The 19,682-nt window shown below is 42.7% G+C and overlaps 1 protein-coding gene across 1 annotated transcript in view; it reads right to left on the bottom strand.

Moving 5' to 3' along the window:
• Positions 1-8,453: 8,453 nt before the first annotated feature.
• LOC311242653 (eukaryotic translation initiation factor 4E-1A-like) overlaps positions 8,454-19,682 on the bottom strand; it is a 30,382-nt gene continuing 19,153 nt past the window's right edge. The window contains exons 4-7 of the mRNA XM_084331651.1: positions 17,398-17,461; positions 16,595-16,708; positions 11,871-12,010; positions 8,454-11,423 (exon numbers count right to left, since the gene is read on the bottom strand). Coding sequence (XP_084187777.1) covers positions 11,309-11,423; positions 11,871-12,010; positions 16,595-16,708; positions 17,398-17,461 — 433 coding nt within the window. The 3' untranslated portion in view covers positions 8,454-11,308. The remainder of the gene's footprint in view (positions 11,424-11,870; positions 12,011-16,594; positions 16,709-17,397; positions 17,462-19,682) is intronic.

The following is a 19,682-nucleotide window of genomic DNA, read 5'->3' as shown; positions in this document are numbered from 1 at the left end:
TTATTATTAAAAATGTTTATACATTTATTATTTGAACGGCTTAAGGCCATATCTGTACTTGATGTTTGTTTGTTGTGTTGCATATTTGAAATAAACTTCAATCAAATCAAATCAATCCCCCCCTCTTAAAAACAAAAACCTGTGTTTAACATAGCCATCTATAAAACATCATGCTAAAACTGTGAAACAAATGTCCTACTCCCCTAAAGAAATACATAGCAAACATTACTCAGTTATCCAATAGTGCTGCTGCATTTAAAATCTTTTAGTTAATAAGACTAAAAGACTACAATATGACTACAATGATTTCATGCCGGCTTCCTGTCCTCGCGTTTCCGGTGCTATGCACGGAGATCTTTAACGTTACATTTTCAACAACAGATTGCTGCTAATTAAACACTTCATGGAAACGGAGTAACGTTAGCGTTATGTCGAGTTCATACGTGTAGTGTAGTATGAACTCGACATAACGTTAACGTTACTCCATTTCCAGTGTTGCTGCCACCTTTGCGTCGCAGATGGATGGTACACTCTGTTAGCGCCGTAGCTAATCCGCTCCTAGACTACTGATAGCAGTACCGATAACGTCGGAGCTTATCAATACTCAGTTTTTTTAGAATTTAGTACCGGTTCCCGTTTAGAACCGGGTTTCGGGGGGCATCCCTACATTTTACACACAACCTCACCGCGCGCGTGGAGGGACTTCTCCCGGAGCACGCTCATAACACACACGCATTTTACACACAACCTGACCTCTATCTCTCTCTCTGTGCCAGTGCAGACTGTGGGTGACTGTCACTCAAAGCGCTTATGGGCGGAGCCCATCCAAGAACAGCCTGAAATCCTGAACTAGAAAAATTATGTTTTTGAGTACTTCATTAGAAATACAAAACAATGATTTAATTATTTAATTTTTTACAGATGTGTTCCATAGACTCACAGGAATTGTGTAAAGTTGCCCAAATAGTGCAAGGAATAGCAATGCATGGGACCTTTAAAGTGTTGCTCCTCACTTAATTTCTTTTTAAATGGGCTCACACCGCTCTATCTATCCGATCTCATTATACGATACTCGCCGGCTCGTGCTCTTCATTCACAAAATGCGGGGCTCCTATAGATTCCTATGGTAAAAAGAAATCCGCCGGCCTACCGCGCTCCCTATCTGTGGAATAAATTACCCGCCGTTGTCAGGGCGCCTGCTCTGTCGAAGTTTTTAAATCCACGCTCAAGACCCATCTTTTCTCTCTCCTTCAGCCTACCCTGATCTCACCTGGCCAGGGATAGACCCTTAGCTTAGTCTGGTTAGTTCAGTTAGGATGTCTGTTTATTGCTCCCATGTCTGCTTATTGCGGACATTGGAGCTTTTCTAACCCGTGTCCCTGTCTCTCTGTGAGTGGATGTCTCGAGTGATAGTGTGTTGATATACAAGAGAGAAATAGAATCCTGCTTCATTCTGACAGTTTATGACCCCCTATTGTTTGCTCAAGGGTTCATCATCTAGGGTGCTGTTCATTTAGCCGTCTGTAATAAAAATGTATGATCTATAGGGAGATAGTGTTGAAAGATGTAGGAGACAGTGTCGTGGGAACAGAGAAAGCTGATCAATGTAGTATTAATTCACAAGGCAATGAATGGTTGAGAAGCTGAATCAGGTGATGCAGGCGACCACAGGACAGGGGGGGGTGACGAAGGGGGAGACAGTGATTCAGGCATGTAGGTTGGTGATGCAGGACTCCATACGATGTCCGGTGGCGATGAGGGGGGTGACAATGTGTCCACTACGTAAACTGGTTCTTGAGAGTTTGCAGCGTCAAACTCAAAACCCAGAATACCGTCAGTGAGAGACCAATTTTTTGTAAAGATGTCATTAGAAGTAGGAGACGCCATGACCCTGGTTAGAGGACCAGGTCTACGTATGTTGTACGTAAGAGCGATGGACTGCTCTGTTGTATGTTAGAGCGATGCTCTGTTGTATGTTAGAACTTTGTAAAGAAACTCAAAGTACTAAGAACGATACACTGCTCTGTTGTTCCGTTCTATTTGATTATTTTTTGCCTATTTTAAACTGAATCAAACCGCACTTTTTTACTCTAATCTAATCTATTCTATTTTATTATTTGTATTACTGGAAAAACTGTGATTTACCTTACCTTGCTACCTCTCTATCTTTTTGTATTTCATTTTTTATGCTCGCTTATGCCTGTATTTTTTTTACTGTTGTGAAGCACTTTGAACTGCAACTTCTGTATGAAAAGTGCTATACAAATAAAGTTATTATTATTATTATTATTACATGGTGCCCACATCAAAGAGGTTGGAGGTTGGAGTTTTCATATTGAATCTTCCAGTCATATCACTTCCCATCAATTCTACTGAAGCATGGATATGAGGTGAGAGCTTTTCCATTTCCAAGTCTTTTTAGAGAGAGGATACCATTTAATTCTCTTGAGTTTGACGCTGCAAACTCTTTTCACAAACTCTCAAGAACCAGTTTACGTAGTGGACACATTGTCACCCCCCTCATCGCCACCGGATATCGTATGGAGTCCTGCATCACCAACCTACATGCCTGAATCGCTGTCTCCCCCTTCGTCACCCCCCCCTGTCCTGTGGTCGCCTGCATCACCTGATTCAGCTTCTCAACCATTCAAATAGACTAATTAAAATAGTTGGACCTGTGAGATTTGTACTTTGTAGGTCTGCATTTTTATTTTAAATTTTTTTGTATTGATCTTTTTCCCCCTCCTTTTTCCTCCGATTTTCTCCCATCCCAATGTTAGTCGTTATGCCAATTCCCAATCCCCTTCCTGGTCGCTGCGCACTTACCCCCCACAGTCGGTCTGGGAGAGTGGAGGCTATCACGCGCTTCCTCCGACACACGTCCAGCCAATCAACCGCTTCTTTTCACCTGGCAGCGCGGATTCTCACTGAGAGGGCGTAGCGTGTGGAAGGATCACACTATCCCACTTAGATCCTATCCATGCTTAGCAGGCGCCCCGACCGAACTGTAGGAGTCGCTGTTTACAACGACCCGGACCCACCCCGCCAGCTTCTCCCACCCTCTAATACTGCCAATTGTATTAGTGTGAACGGCCAGCCGGAGGCCTAAATATTAAAGGCAACCAACTTGTGTCTAACCACGCCCAACTTGCGTCTAGCCACGCCCCCGCGGCGACGCGGCAGCAGCAGAGCGGAGCGTAGCGGCAGAGTTATGTAGCAGTAATCCGCCCTTTTTTACTATCCAGAACTAGCTCAATTGGCAGCGCTGCATTGCTGTGGATCCTCCTGCTGGCAAGTTCGATTACCTTCAATTTTTTTTTTCTTTTTTTTTTAACGTGCATTCGCATTCTTTCGCCGTTAAGTTTAGGCATAACTTTAAGCATTGTTTCGGAGTTGGTTAAGGTTAGGCATTGTTTCGGAGTTGCTTAAGGTTAGAAGGGTTAAGTTTAGGCGCTGTTAAGGAGCTGGTTAACCGGAGCTGTGAGCTGGATTCGAACAGGCAAATCCAGCCGCTCCGGGGTTGGTGACGAACACAATCTCCGTTACGCCACCTGACCGCCCTGTAGGTCTGCATTTTAAATGTAAGGAGTAAAAAGTATGTTTTTTTTCTCTGAAATGTAATTGAGTAAACGTACAAGTATACAAACCTAATAATACTTGAGTAAAGTACAAATCCCCCAAAACAGTACTTGTAACGAAGTACAATTACTCAAGTACTTTACACCCCTGCAAGAGAGAATGCCGCTTCGACGGCAGACCATGGAAATACTCTGAGGTAAAAGTTGCATTAATTCCGATATGACTCTTCAGACAAAAAAATCTGACCTGTATCTGATTTAGCGCCACATATTGTGAAAGTTGGTCCAAATCAGAATTGAAAAGATCAGATTCCATGTGATTTGTGCTGTTCACACTGAGGCACCTCCAGGCTGAACGTAGCCTAAGTGCTCCTCAGATGCACAATGCCTATGGTAGCCACTACCACAACTACCAACGGTATAGGCTAATGGTAAAAGATTATGGGGAAAAAAATACAACTTAATTTTTGTATCAAGGTGACTGGTATGTTCATTTAAATCCTGTTATATCTAAGCCTTATACCTGATGACATCATACATTTGAGTTTTAGCGCTCTAGTTTTGGGATTTGGGAGTCATTAATTGTCACTAATATTTGAAAATGGGGCGTAGTTCCCCATTAAATCTTGGACTCTGACTAAATGTATTATCTTTGAAGAGAAGATTTACTGAAGTCAATGAAGGATACACACTTGTATCCGCTCCGAGATAAATAAAATGTTTGTCCAATCAAGCTTCTCTGTTGTGTTGTGTGAGATGACTGGACCATAATAAATTAGGTGAATTTATAATAAAACACAGGATACCTGTGCCCTAATGACAAGGTGCTCAATGAAGAAACCCAAATCCCTTTAATTTGTCCAAGGTGCTCAATAAAGAAACCCCAATCCCTTTCATTTGTCCAAGGTGCTCAATGAAGAAACCCAATCCCTTTCATTTGTTCAAGGCCATTTAACTCTGTTTTTTTGCCCACAGCTCTTTTCTCTGATCAACAGGCTGGTCTCAGTACCCACCTGCATCCCCTCCTACAGCGCTTCCCCCCTCCTCCTCAGTGACAGGGTTACTGATATCCTGCAAACTGTGGTTTTCTACTTCGTCACTGGACTTCTCAAGAAGTACTGATCAATGTGGCAAACCTGCCCTCCCTTATACTGAGTGTGTCTTCCTTCCCTGATGCATTCCAAGGTCTTGTACTGTTGTTACTTTCTGCGAGCTACAAGGACAGATCCAATTCATTGAATTGGTGGTCTGTAACCGTGTAATCTGCCTGTGGGTTATATTTCGTTATAGCTTTGTGCTCTGCTCTATTGGAACTGTCCCTTTAATCATATGCTATCATGAAAACTTTCAACCACATGCACGCTCCTCACCTGCCTGGCCACGCCCACATCCGCTCACACATAAGCGGGGCCATGGCCATACTACCAGCTCCTTCCCTACTTTCACCACGTGAAATCCGTGTATAGCACCTCTTCAAGTTCAGTGCTTAAAAGTAGTTAGTTTAGTTATAGGAGCTGTGTTGGCATTGTCTTTTGTTTTTCCCTCTCTCACTAATTTACGGGAGAAAGAAAGGATAATGTCGTCACCACCGGAGAGTCTAGAGGATTATTCTGACCTCCAACGGCGCTTCACATTCGGGCTTCCTCGGGGCGTAGTGGGGCTTGCCTGCTCCACGTTTGTGGCAGGCAGGTGAGCCTCAGCGGCGCCCGGAGGAGAGTGCACGTTGCTGGGCAGTTCCCCCGCCAGCGTTGCTCTCCGGCTGTGCATCTGGATACTATTGCCGCAAGAGGCTCTTACTCTACAGGTAAGTATGTGCTTTCATGTAGCGCGCTATGCAACTGGTGTCACGGCTCTGCTTTTTTATGGCGTCGTATCAGGGGTGAGGTGTTGAGGGGGGTGGACAGAATAAACCTCCCCCTCCGGATATAATTATATCCTTTACGAAACTGATTGGCCGAGAGGTTGTGCCTTTCTACCTATCAGTCTCCCTGACGAGGGTGTTCTCTCTCGTCACAGGGAGGGGGGGATTTCCCTGTCTCCCACACCAAATTAGGATAGGTGGGACACGGGATTCCCCCGGCCATTTGAAGACGTCACAGGTGCGTTTTCTTATTGGCCAAGAGACATGTCCGTGAGTTACAGGGCTGTCATTGTAAAGGATAGGTGATGCAATGCAGTCGAGACTATTGGTTCTTCTGCTCTGTGTGTATTGGGCCGTTTTGAGTGTGTATTGGGAGTGTGTATTGGGTGTGTATTGGGCCGTTTTGAGTTTTCAGAGCCTCCTCAGTTTCAGAGTCTCCTCAGAGAGTTTCAGTCTCCTCAGAGAGTTTCAGAGCCTCCTCCTCAGAGTTTCAGAGCCTCCTCCTCAGGGAGTTTCAGAGCCTCCCTCTCAGTGAGAGAGCCTCCTCAGAGGAGCCTTCTCCTCAGAGAGTCTTAGTCTACTTATTCCAATTGTTACATGAACCTTTTTCAATTGTTTTACTCACGTTGAGGTCTCTCTGGGAAAACCGCTGTCTTCCCCTCTTACATAAAGAGCAGAATTGACACAGTTGTTATTCCCAGACTCGTCATATAAGAGCCTGTGTCTGTGTCTCTAGTACCGGCTTCCTGCTGCTCATCCCAGACAGCGAGGGGAAACATTGTGGGGCTCTTTCTTGTTAGAAATTCGCTGTCACTGTTCTCGGGTTCTTTACGAGCATACACACTGTTTCATAAATCAGCGTTTGGTATTACGAGGCCGATCAGCACTGGCCCAGGGTGTTTTTCAATGATTGAATCCGCTTTTTGGGACCGGCGCGCCTTGCTTGCCCAACATCATAAAAATGGCGTTTTTTATGCTGTCAGCTGGGAATAATTTTTTTGTCCCTACCGAGCGCCAGTGCACTAGGTTAGACTCGAGGACTCGCGTACATCTCCGGGGGGAGATGATGGAGTAGATCAAACATTGGCAGGGTGGTTTCACGCCCGTTAGGTGGGCCACTGGGAGCGGTGCGTTTGCGTACTGACCGTCTTGGTGGCGCCCTCTGTGATGTTTTGGATCGACACGCGTACCTACCCCTCTTAGGACTGGGGGCGGCGGCGTGACAAGGGCGCCAGACCGGATCAGTTTAACCCGTTGTCCGCCGGGGCGCAGACAAGTTCTGGTACCCCGAAGGACCCTGAGCTTTTCGGGGAGAAAATGCCTGGGCGGGCCGGACGTCACAGGGGTGATGTCAATTGTCATGAATGTGTGTGTCATATAGATGCCACTATTGGTCTATACTATGTTGTACCTTTTTGCACAATGTTAGGTGGGTTGGTCCTTCTCCATTCATTTCACCCCTCCCTCCCTGCTAAACCGGGGATGGGAGGAGTCTGTCGGGGAGGCTGCTTCTGTCAACTCCTCTATGCATCCCTGTGTAGGTCCCTCGTTGAGCTGTTGGCCTGGGTTAACCCTTTTTAAACCTGAAACGCCTTGAACTGCATTGTATAAGCCTGTGTATACGCACAGTTATGTTTCCGGGGTTTCTTAATGGGTTAAGGGAGCAACCATTTTCTGTTAATAAACATAGGGGGGTGGTTGTCTCCCCGGTGTGTTGGTAGCAGAGCCGACTCTCTGGTTGAGCCCGGGTCTGACCCCGGCTGCCCGAGAGTATGCCCCTGCATGTTTCGTGATGTCTGCCAATTGTGTCAAACTCTCTCTGAACATCGACCCTGCAGGATTAATAAATTGGCAGGGTCAGGGTTCGTGGTGGAATCTGTTCGCTGGCGGAGTTGGCTAAAGACTGGGGAAGGAGCTGGTAGTATGGCCATGGCCCCGCTTATGTGGGCGTGGCCAGGCAGGTGAGGAGCATGCATGTGGTTGAAAGTTTTCATGATAGCATGATTAAAGGGACAGTTCCAATAGAGCAGAGCGCTCGCTATACTCATAACTAGGGTTATAGGATAACCTTCGTCATGCTATGCTCTCGCAGACCATAGGGGTGTTTTTCCTGTATTGGTTGTAGCTATTTTGGGTGCAGCTCCAAATCTGTAATGGGGTGCTAACCCATGCAAGCCCGATGGGGTCTATTCCTGCTCTATTCACAGCAGTCAGTCACTAGGGCTAGGTTTGAATTTAGATTAAATGTATAGTAAAAACTACTTTTATGAGATATTTTGAAACTTAGAAAATGTATATATTGATGTATACATTTCCTTACTCTCCAACCCCCCCCCCCCCCCCCCCAAGAAGGTTTTGTAATATCACTAACTGGGCAACTGCATGGGGCTTTCACAACTTAAGTGTATCATAGTGAGTTTTAATTTTTTTTGTATCTATTTTTCTCCCATCCCAATTTCGTATTGTCCAATTCTACCCTCCCCTGTCTCGAACGTTGTTAGGCCATGCCTCCCACAAGCCGGCTGCAATGTGGACTAAGCCTTACATCACACGTCCCCTCCGGTACTCGAGGAAGCAGCAGTCGCATCTTTTCACCTGCACAGCGCAATCTCTCAGCGTCGGGGGTCTGCGTTTGGCGGGCACGCTGCCCCCGTCGCATCCTGATTCTGCTGCGCAGGCGCACCAACCGACCTGTAGGAGTCGCTGTCCACAACGTCCGATCCCCACCCATCAGCTTCCCACCCCCTAATACTGCCAATTGTATTAGTATGAACGACCAGCCAAGCTGATAGCAATGCGGAGAGCTGGGCTCGAACCCAGCGTATCCTGCATTGGTGGTGAGCGCCTTGCCCACTGCACCACCTAGGCGCCGAGTTTTAACTTCTTAAACCCAGCTCCAATACAGTGGCCTACTAGTGATGTTCTCTAGGCCATCAAACAATAAATCTAAAACAGTCAATGAGTTCATGATCAATAAACAAATCATTGGATGTTTTGAATAAAGACAATCCACTGTACATCTTTATTTACAGCCATCTTTTGTACATGGAAAGGTAATAGAAATATGGCAGGGAGTTACATTCAAGTCAACAGTTGCAATACACTTCAATGAAACCTGTGTGCTCTGCAAGGGAATACAACAAAAGGTTATATGGTTGGGGTCTAACAGAAAACAATTTACAGTCTCTTTGGCAAATATTCACCCCACTAAACAAAACTTTGAGGGACATTTACTCTCTCCAAGTGGAAAATAAACCAAATATCTACGAGAATACAATTGGACAGAATTATATTTACGAAAAAGTCAAGTTATAAAAACGATATACAAAATGTATGTTCTCTAGAGCCAGACATCATTTACAATAACTTGCATATACCCACTGAGTGTATCTGACATGAGTTACAGAACACAAATATCTTGGTGAGAAATCTACATTTAATCATGGATTATGGAGATGCGATTTATAGACATGCTACTACTTGAGACTCGCCACTGTATTCTGTGGTTGGACAGTCCTCTCTAGCAGAGAGACGTGATTTGCAACAGCATGTTTCTATACAAAGCCATTATTGGAGAGCTTTCCCTTTCGATCACTTCATTATTGGACTGGACCTCTGGACCTCATCATACTCTCTCCAATTAGTGGCTTACATTTCAGACGCCCAGAGTTAGCACTGAAATGAGAAAATCTGCTTCTAGCTTCTGTGGCCCCGACACACGGAACATCCTGCAATGTACCTTAAAACTTGCTTTTATATTCCTGGTTTATTTTTTAATTTATTATGTGCTCCATTTTCTTGACACCATTGAAAGTGAGAGCTCGCCACTGTACAAATGGAGACGAAGGGACATTTATGCACATGTATTGGGACTGCCCACCAGTTAAGACATTCTGGAAAGATGTGACCCATCAATTATCAAAACTCGTATCTTGGAATATACCAGTACACCCCTCTGTATTGCTTTTGAATGATGTTTTTGAGTTTGCAGTAAATCCACAGCTAAAGAGATTGGTTTTATCGGGTATCACAGTAGCTAAAAAGCTGATCGCATCACGCTGGTTTCAACCGGAAAAAATGTGCCGGAAAGTTTGGTCTCTTACATATCTCGATGTGATTTATCAAGAAATATCTACAGCAAGAATTCTGGGTCTCAACGAATCCAAAATGTCAATGTGGTTAGAAGTGGTGGAGAGAATAAAAGCTAGCTTATAATGGTAGTGTCTGGTTAGGAGTGAGGGATAATGGAGGTACTATCCAAGGAGGGGTCCGGGAGGGGGGGGGTTCGAGCTGGAGCATATGTGTGTAGGGTTTTAGAAAATAGGTATTAGGGGTATATCTGTATAAGGCATTTGTATAATTGTTAATTTCGTTGGATATACACTGTATACGGTAAAATATTATTATAGACTTTTTTTTGTCTTGTTTCTGTACTTGCATGTAATTTTAGCCACCTTGACTGTTAGTTTCATTATGCATTGTGTGTCGAGTACTGACTTTTAATAACTTCCGTTTTGCAATAATAAAAAAAAAAAAAAAAAAGTGAGAGCTCACTCTCCATAAAGGATTGACTGAATGAATACAGGATTTTAAGTGCTTGCGCAGTAGGTAGTTCTGCAGCACTAAGGGCCCGCGTCCACCTGGCGCATATTTCTAGCTGAAACATGCTGGGAGTGCGCCCGGTAGAATGGGGCGGGGCGCATGCGGTGAGAAAAAGTTCAGAACGTTTCAACTCTCTAGGCTGTATGCGGCCGCATAGAAAAGCTGAAAGGCGGTGGGAAAAAAAAGCCGACCGCAGCGCACTTCCCATAGGCGGCCGCATACGCTCCCTCCCCATTGGAATACATTGAAAAAAAGACGCGTGCGGTCATAAATGTGAGGCAGGTGGACGCGAGCCCTAAGAAGCAGACTCTGGAATGTGGTTTAAGAAAGAAGCACCAAAAAACACCCATCTGCAAGTTGGTGATGATTTTTAGGATAGACCCGTACGTAAATCACATAATGAGTGCTGTGAAGCTGAGGGAGAGCTTTCAAAATCACAAACGGAATGCACGTGATGTCAGATTTGGTAGTTAAGAAAAGGCACAATATATATTTGATCATATGGTAAATTTTGCAGACCGCTGAAAAGTCCTCGACACAGCTTAATCCCAACAATTTCCAATGAGTCATCCTTGAGGCAATGAATTCCTCCTGGGAAAAAAGGCACAAAATAAATCCTCCAAAAAAGCAGTTTTATTTATTATTCACAAAGATCTGTCTGATAAAAAATAAATAACGTTTCAATTGTGTGACAAAATGTGCTAAAAGGTTTGGGGTGGGGCACTAAATATTGGTGGAGACTGTAGGTTACAAATATAATACTGCAACATTAGGACAGAATTGAACAAGGAATTCCAATGTAGAACAATGATGTAAACCAGCTTTTCTTTGTGTGGTTATGGGGAGGGGTAATGACAGGAGCAAATCAAAGGCAAGTACAGCCCCTTTGGCATGATATGATGAACTAAGCAAAATGACAAATGAACAGCTACAGATATACAGCTGTTGAAAATAATTGAAAGGCCTTTAAAACCAAGCCCTCACATGTCCTTAAGACAAAACGGTTGGCCTTTTACAACTTGGGGGAGCATTTTAGTGTCCTTCACTCAAATAAACATTGGCCTTCCAATTACAAAAGATAATTTTATTCAAACGTTAAGTGTTGCAACTTAATTAACCCATCATCCCTCATCTACACTTCGCAAAAATGGCACCTATTTTGCAAACAGAACAAAGAAACACCATGGAAGGAAAACAAGCAAGAACAAAACAAACATTGGAAGCCAATGTAAAGAAAGGAGAAGGAAAGGTCCATGGTTTTGAGTTATCAGGCCAGAAACTTGTTCTTGGTGGTGGAGCCACTCTTGGTGGCCGTGTCTGCGTGAGACTGATATCCGATGACCACCTTCGGCGGAACACCCAATCTGTCTTTATACACACGTCTAGAGAAAAGGGAAGACGCAGGGATGCATCGTTAGAAGTAACTGCTCGTCAGAATAGACAAAAGGGACTTTTTCTCTTCAAAAAGCCGCTACTCTACCAGCTCGGCACTCTCTACTCTTTGATACCAAACTGTATTAAGTTAGAACTATAAGTCAATGCACAGTTACTGTATATAATACATTGTTGGAGCTTTTGTTCCAACAGCCTGCACGGCTATCTAAATAACCAAATTCACGTTACAGATAATGATGTAAATTTGTGAAATTCTAATGATTTTTATTCATTCTTAATTGAAACAGGATGACAATGAACCAAAGACAGTTACTCAAAATGAAAGAACAGGGCTACGGAAGCGTCAGCAAGCCTCGCTCGGTAAAAACCACTTTAATGTAAAACAGATGGTCACAATTAACATTTAATTAATTGCCATTGTCCACCCGACTCACCCTATGTGTGTGATGGCCTCCTTGTTTTCAGAGTTTGTGGTCCATACTGCTATTTTATCCCCCTTGGCTCGGATGTTGATGACCGCCCCGCAGACGTCATCACTGTGGTCATCGAAGGCTTCGCCAACGAGGCACAAGAGCTGTGAACAACAGCCACAACATTGTCTAAAGACTACAGACGATCGCCAATAATTGACTAATGGTATATAATTAATAAGAACAATGTGTTGCCAGTAGGGGTGTAACGGTACACAGAAGCCACGGTTCTGTACGTACCTCGGTATTGGTGTCACGGTTCGGTACAACAGGACAAAGATATTTATTATTATATATTTATAATTATTATTATAATTATTATTATTAATACATTGTCTGCCCATCTTTGTGCCCAGTCTGCCAGCGCTGTAAGCCTATGGAGATGTTTACCTTCTTTGCAGGGCTATAACCTTTTAAATATTATAGCTATATCGACATTACTATGGCCCATTCAACATCGGGTATCTAACGTTCCGGATGTGGGAACGTTATATTTTTTCAATCATACATTGTTGTGTTAATACCGTCGTGAATATAAGTGTTTTTCAGGTTTTCTGCAGCAATTCCTAAAACGAGAGTTATAGGCCCTGACGCATATGATAGATTATAGATTTCTTTCCTATACACGCTATATTAAAAAATTCAAATGTATATTATCGGTATACATTATGCTTCATCATGCGTGAACGAAAGGGGGGGGGGGGGGGGGGGGTCATTTATAATTCCTTGATAGTCAGTGACGGCTTTATTTAGTATGGGTTGATACGTTGATGCAAACAAAGAAATGGACAATCAAGCTGAAAATAACGTTAGATTCCTCTTACCGTTCGCCGATGACTGGAGGAAAGATATTCCAATTATTTGACGTCGAACTGCTAGATCCATTTCCCGCTTGTATGACGCAATAAACGCCGAAATCATATTGATTATTGCGTTTCGAAAGCAATCCCAATGCACTCGATTGTGTATCTAGACCCACGTTACAATATATCTCTGGCGGAGGAATTTCCCTGATGCACCGAGCGCCACTTCCGGTTTGGCGTAGAGTGTAACTCGCCCGAAATCCACCAGGCGGCAGTATTGAGGCGTTGCAATATCAGAACAGGGTCCAGCTGCGTCCTGGAGGGAGGCTGGATGAATTATTACAATTATATAAAATTATTATAAAAAATTAAATATTGATCCGAAAAACGAGTGTTAAATATAATAATATTAGGTTTGCCGTGGTAGTCAGTGATACTGGTGTCATTCTGTGTTCAGCAGGCATCCACAGTAAACTTAATTGCCTACTGCCCCCTTAACAGCCACACACGAGATATCTCAGGTTTATTAATATGTGGTTGAAAGCCACTCACGAGATTTCAGATTTTTTTTTTTTTTAGCGATCTGAAATCATATTGCATCACGCGAGCCTACCCGAGTATACACGAGCGCCGCCGGCGATCATATGTGGAAAAAAGCGCCCCCTATCGTCTCCCAGATGACATAAGGGATTTTGGAATGGACTCAATGAAAATGGATGGGGAAAAAAATCCGGTACTCCACATTTTCCAGTCCACTGATCAAGCCGGGGTTACCACAGTTCATTCTGGAGCCTCTGAGCCCCGCTGATCATGGAGTTCTACTGTATCGCGTTGGAACTCCTGTATCGCGTTGGATCTATACACTTATCGATTTTTTCGAATGGTGATCAGGAATTGGAATATACCAGTTGGATACCATCTGATGTCAGGTAAGTAATCTATGTTATCAGTGTTAGGATAATCAGACAAATTTTGATGAAGTTATAAGCCGTTTTGTGAAATGGGCTCTTTCGGTTTCACTGTAAAAGTCCAAGAGGAAATCAACGCGGCGATTATCCGTGCGCGGCCCGAATGTGCTTGCACGTATAATATTGATCATCTAGCGTTTATTTGAAAACTATTCATAAATAGGCAGACGAATATCAACGTTGTGGAATATTCCAGTAAAAGACGATTTTCATAGACTAGAATTTTTCCAGAATGAATGTTTTTTTTATCTCAAAACGGGTGCTTTTCTAAAGCGGGAGAGTGTTTTTGTGCTCGTTTTTATACGTTTTTGAATACGTTTCATGTCCCTTTTACACAGAAATGCGTTTGGCGTTTTTTGGTGGATACGGCTGAAACGCTAAATTGTGTTTGCATTTTGGAGAACCCCTAAAAAACGCACCGACAACAGCCGTGTAGTCTGCACGGAGCCGTTGTTGCGAAAACGCCCATGCGCAGTAGATACCATCTGCGTGCCCTTCCGGTGACAACAGTGTGTGTGTGTGTGTGTGTGTGTGTGTGTGTGTGTGTTTGGGACATAGCTCCGTGTCCCAAAATAGCTGCAGCTACCATGTGTTGTCAAGTTATTGTTATAAGGACCCCAGTCCAAGCTACAACAGTCTGCATTCCCTTAACAATTGTTTGTATTGAGCCGTATTGTACCCATATGCAATATGTTAAATAAAGTTTACATCCATTCATTCTGCTAGCATTACCGATTGCATGAGCAGCTGGCTAACGTGAGCTATCAGACCATGTTAGCTCAAAGCTCCTCTTTCAACTTAACAAGCATTAAACAAAATGGCCCAATCTATTTCTAACTACTGACAGCTCCCGATATCATCAGTTTGGTGCTGGCTAACTAGCGTGAGCTAACGTTAGCTTCTAGCCACAATGCTATACTGTTATAATGGCAAATTCCATTGACGTTAGCATGCAGCTAACAATGTAGCTACCGATCTTTTTTTAGACTAAACTATCCGCTCTTGGTGGTCACTTGTGTTGATGTTAGTTTTGTTTCATCAACAAATGACAGGCAGAACACAGTGAATGTATCCGTTTTGTTTATTGCACTTTTATTAGACTTTGCTGAAAAAGAAGTACTGCATTGGGTAACTAGGCAAAAGATGGTGGCCCGCCTTGTTGACATTTGCTTTGCAGGCACATTCAAGTTCTGATTGGTTGAAATTGCCTTCATGTTTTCCACCTACTGCTTTGGCAGTGTACTACATCAGTGTGCTCAGGTGACAAAAACGAAAGTGTGACTCGAGGCTGCGACGAAACGCATATGACAATGAAACGAAAGGTGTAACCGCCGCCTAAATGCTCTGAAACTGAAATGACGCGATAAAAAACCAATCTGCCTTGACAGCACTGACTGGAAAATAGTCTTTGATAAGCGACGGGCAGATTAGACACATAGCCATAATTTAAAACATAGATTAGGCGATATTAACGTTAACATTGAAGTGGATGGTGGCATCAAGGGGGTAAAAAGGAAAACCCGGCGTGGCACTCAAAGTGTTAACAATTTATGCAACATTTAGTTTCAGTTTCACTTGTAGAGAGGATTTAACTAGGGATGCACAGATATGAAAATTTGCCACCGATACCGATTGTTCAACTAACACAATCGGCCGATACCGATATTTGTGGCAAACATTTTTTTTTTGTAATATATATATATTTTTTTATGAAACTACTGTATATTTGTCTTACAAATTGTGCTCACCGATTAAAAAAAGGAAACATCAATAAATAGCACTATCTCTCTCCCAGTATGTTCTGCAGGGCTGCAGCTAGATACTAGTTCTCCCAGCATGGTCTACCTGCTGGGCTGCAGCTAGATACTATTGTCTCAACCAATGAAATTTTGATTGACAGTCGAGTCTGCCAATTGGATTTAAACACAGTAGCAGCAACTGGAGCTCAGATGATCTGGTGGTATGTAGTGCTTTTCTTTTTTCTCCGATCATCAGCTGTGAGAAAATCCGCAGTCCGCGGGAGAAAGTTGATGTGCGTGTGTGTCTTTCCATTGGTTACCATTATTGGGCGAACAAGAAACTGCAAAATTCAAATGACCCTGCTGTGTTAACAAACATTTAATTAATTCATCATGGTTTGGTTTTAGGGACACATAGGCTATAGTAAACGGAGCGTCAGTGCGCATTAATTCTGTCCGCTCGTGCCTAAGCTTCAACGTTTTATTAATCATCTACATTTGATAATACAAGCTTAATATTCAACATTAAAGATCAATGTAAGCCAGTGTAAAGTAAAGATATTGAGCATAGATTTGTAAAATGTGCAACCCTACTTTCACCTAGTGTGTATGAGACGTATTCTTCGTATGGCTGCGCGTAGCGCACCGTGACGGCCGTACCGTAAATTCGCGGGACGAATACATGTACCGTTACACCCCTAGTTGCCAGCATGCAAAAAAAAGTAACTGGACATATTACTGTTATATGGTAGAGTGTAAAAAACATGGATGCACTTGTACAAGGTGTGTGTATACAAGAGTGAGCTTGGGCAAGAGAGAGTACCCGTTTAAGATGAGATAAGATATTCCTTTATCGATCGCCCTTAAAATTCAGGTGCCATAGCAGCATGGGGAGGAGAAGTACAGGTATGGGCAGGGTAATAGTAGAAAGACATGAATATAGGCAATAACATTTGATCTGAATATAAAAAATATTAGTCAAGTAAACAGTGTAAACAATATAATTAACTCAGAATATGAAGAAAGTAAACTGTAATCAAGGTGCAGATGAGGGTCTGTATGCCCCATCAGTTAAATTGTAGGTTACAGTAAATATGGGCAATAAAGAGTTTAATAGGTTCTGTACAACTGTATTGAAAGTAAGGTTGGTAGGATATAAGAGTGAGGGGCACACCTACCGTTTCCAGCCAGAAGCGGTCCAGTTCGGCCTTCCGCTGTTGTTTTGAGAGAGTAATCAGCCATCGGCCCCCCCGTCTGTTTTGCTCATCCTCCCACATGGGCTCAATGCCGTCCTGCTCCCCCCCAAAAAAGAAAATCGGTCAGAGGTCAAAGAGCAACGGCACTCGAAATACCCACGACAAATCTAGGCTGCTACATCACGTAAAATAGAGTTTAGCTACACTTTAAGCAACGTGCCAAATGAAAGTCTGTGCTCTTGGCCCTTAAAAAATGCTGCCAAACGTGTGTGCACGAGACAAAATCATCAGTATTTCATAACAGAGTTGTGTTGTCGGCCACAGAACTCTCCAGACCAACATAATAGAACCCAGTCAACGTCCAACCAGAATGTAAAAAATGTGTTCAAACTAGAGATGTTGCAAAAAAAAATAAAAAAAAATAACACATTAAAAGAAAATATCACGATTCCAAAAAAACTGATCTCACATCACATGTTCCAAATGTTCCAAAAAACTGTTTACATTAGACTGAGTGCGATGTATTACTTTGATGCCTACAGTACAAGTCTGCCGCAGTCAAAAAGAAAAGTAACTCAAAACGGCAATCCAGAATCAAATAAATGAATGTATTGAATTGAAAATAAATATTTAAAATAGAATCGTGAGATTGCTGAATCACTGCACCTCTACTTCAAAGCCATAGCCAACATCCATTTTAAGAGTGAAAAGCTTAGACAGTTCCCAGTGCAGGGCATTCTTGTACTGTAGTCAAGACGGACGTATAGTGAGCAAAGCTCCCCTACCTTAAAAAGAGAGTAGTCACAGCCAGCCATCAAGTTACTGGATCGCTGAATATGATTATATAAACTGTAAAAAATAAAGCAGAAAGGTTAATGCATTCCAAAAAGCATCATCACAGGCATCGTCTGACTGTTGGCACATAGTGGGTGATGACGAGTTTTTGAACCCACTAAATGACAGCACTTTGTCCATTTTAAGTACAAGAGACATTAAAAACACTTCCATCTGAAAATGGGGACAAAGTATCTGCACCTCTTGAAATGACACAGCTCGTTTGTTGATAATGGATTTTAGTTATTTATTTATCTTCACCTGCACAGATTGGTGTATGGATTACAGCAGGCACTTGGCCAATCAAGTATACATGCAGCCAGTGGCAAAGAACCCAATTACAAGCCTCATGTCTTTGGTTCTGCAGATATAATTGGATGGAATTGCAGAATTATGTGGTATTGTGAGTCATGGAGGCAAAATGTCCAATACAAGGGGCTGGTTGACAAAAGCAGGGAAAGGTTATGTTGGCTAACTTTGTTGTTGCCAACAGTCCTGTGAAGTAAAGCTGAAGATGCTCTTGAAAACAAAGCATCCCTTCCACAGATAGCTGCACAGTCCATTCAGGATTCCCTCTCACTCAAGTTGTGACATTAATGAGACGACTATGTTAGCAATGTATTCAGTTCGTTTTTTAAGATTAGGGCTGCGCCTGATTACCCCCTCTATTTTGCAACAACAGTCTCTCTAGTCATGTTGTGGACTATTAATTTCTTCCTTTAGGTGAGCAGAGTAATCATTTCACCTCCGTTTTAATTTTGAGCTATTTTATTCTTTTTAAAAGATTTTTTTTTTTTTTTGTGTATTTTAAAATGTGCTCTCAATTATTCTGATTGTCTGATGTCTTTATATTTATGAACACACTGTGACACTTGTGTATGTAACATCTCGACGGCACTGTAAATGAGTTTAATTACTCAGTGTATTATCGAGTATAAATAAAGATTGAATGAATTTCAGTTTGAGCACAATCCGTTTTTTTATGGCCAACTTAAGCAATGTACAGCCATACAATATTATTAAGGAGAATTCCACTCTGGGTCATTCCATTTATATAGACAGGTTGCTTTTCTAGACTAAAATCAGCCCACAGGCAGCTACATACCATCAGGCCAGAGATGTAGCCCTACACTACTGCACCTGCTGCAGCCTTCTGCTTTACAAAAGCACTACACTGAGGCGAAGAGTCAAGACAATGCCAAGGTTGCCACATTTACAGAAACACGCCTTGTGAGAGAGAGAGAGAGAGAGAGAGAGAGAGAAGGAAGCCGATTTAGATATTAGGAAACTCCATTGTAGTTCTTCCAAATTGTTACACGTCATGATGATCTATATCTCTACCACAGTAGCGCCTTCCACTGACAATATTTCTGAGCAGAGATTGGCCAGCCAGATCGAGAATTAATTAGTTATGCCTCAATCTGGTCAACAAGGAATTTCCCTTTAAAAGCTTAGTAGATGTTTATGAGGAGAATTATATTTATATATATATATATAATATCAAGCCAACCCTAGACTCTAGATTATATTTAGGCTATATTGTGTGCAACCAGGTTGGATCCACCGGAGCCCTACTGAACTGCATTACGGCACAAAGGAAGCCTTTCCAAAACAAAAAACATATTTTACCAACAAAAACTTAGCAAGGACCGTTAACACATTATTGCTATGTGTCCATTGTCAATTGACAGTATAAACCTTCCCTTCAATATGCCATAAAGAAATATTTCTCTCATCAATACGTTCCCGTTTTATAGCGTTGTGAATATGAATGTTATATCGGAATGGTCTGGGATCATTCCTGCAAGGCTAGTTATAGGGCACTAAGCTAATAACGTTAAATCGATTTCGGCCCTACACAAGCTAGAGTTAAAAATCTAAATGCCTATGATCGGTATCATGTTCCACCATGAATGCATGAAAAAAGGGGGGGGGGGGGTCGTTTCTGATTACCAATAACGGCATTCATTATTACAACAACATACGCTGACCGGGTGGATGGCTATGAGAACAAGGCCCGATCAGGCTGAAATTGACGTCAAATCGCGCTTACCTGTGGCCGGTTGGATTCCAAAAAGAATTTCCCAGTTATTTGATCGGCATCTGGTAGATCGATATCCATTGGCTGATGCTATATTCCTTTACTGCATTCGGCGTCGCAAAAAGTATTCCAGGCGATCTGGTGAAGCCATAGCTTTACGCTAACAGAAAAGTCCACCCGGAGCGAAAAAAAGTT

This window comes from Notolepis coatsorum (genome assembly GCF_963971535.1).
Source record: "Notolepis coatsorum genome assembly, chromosome: 16".
Lineage (NCBI taxonomy): Eukaryota > Metazoa > Chordata > Actinopteri > Aulopiformes > Paralepididae > Notolepis > Notolepis coatsorum.
This window is presented reverse-complemented; position numbering and strand designations above follow the sequence as displayed.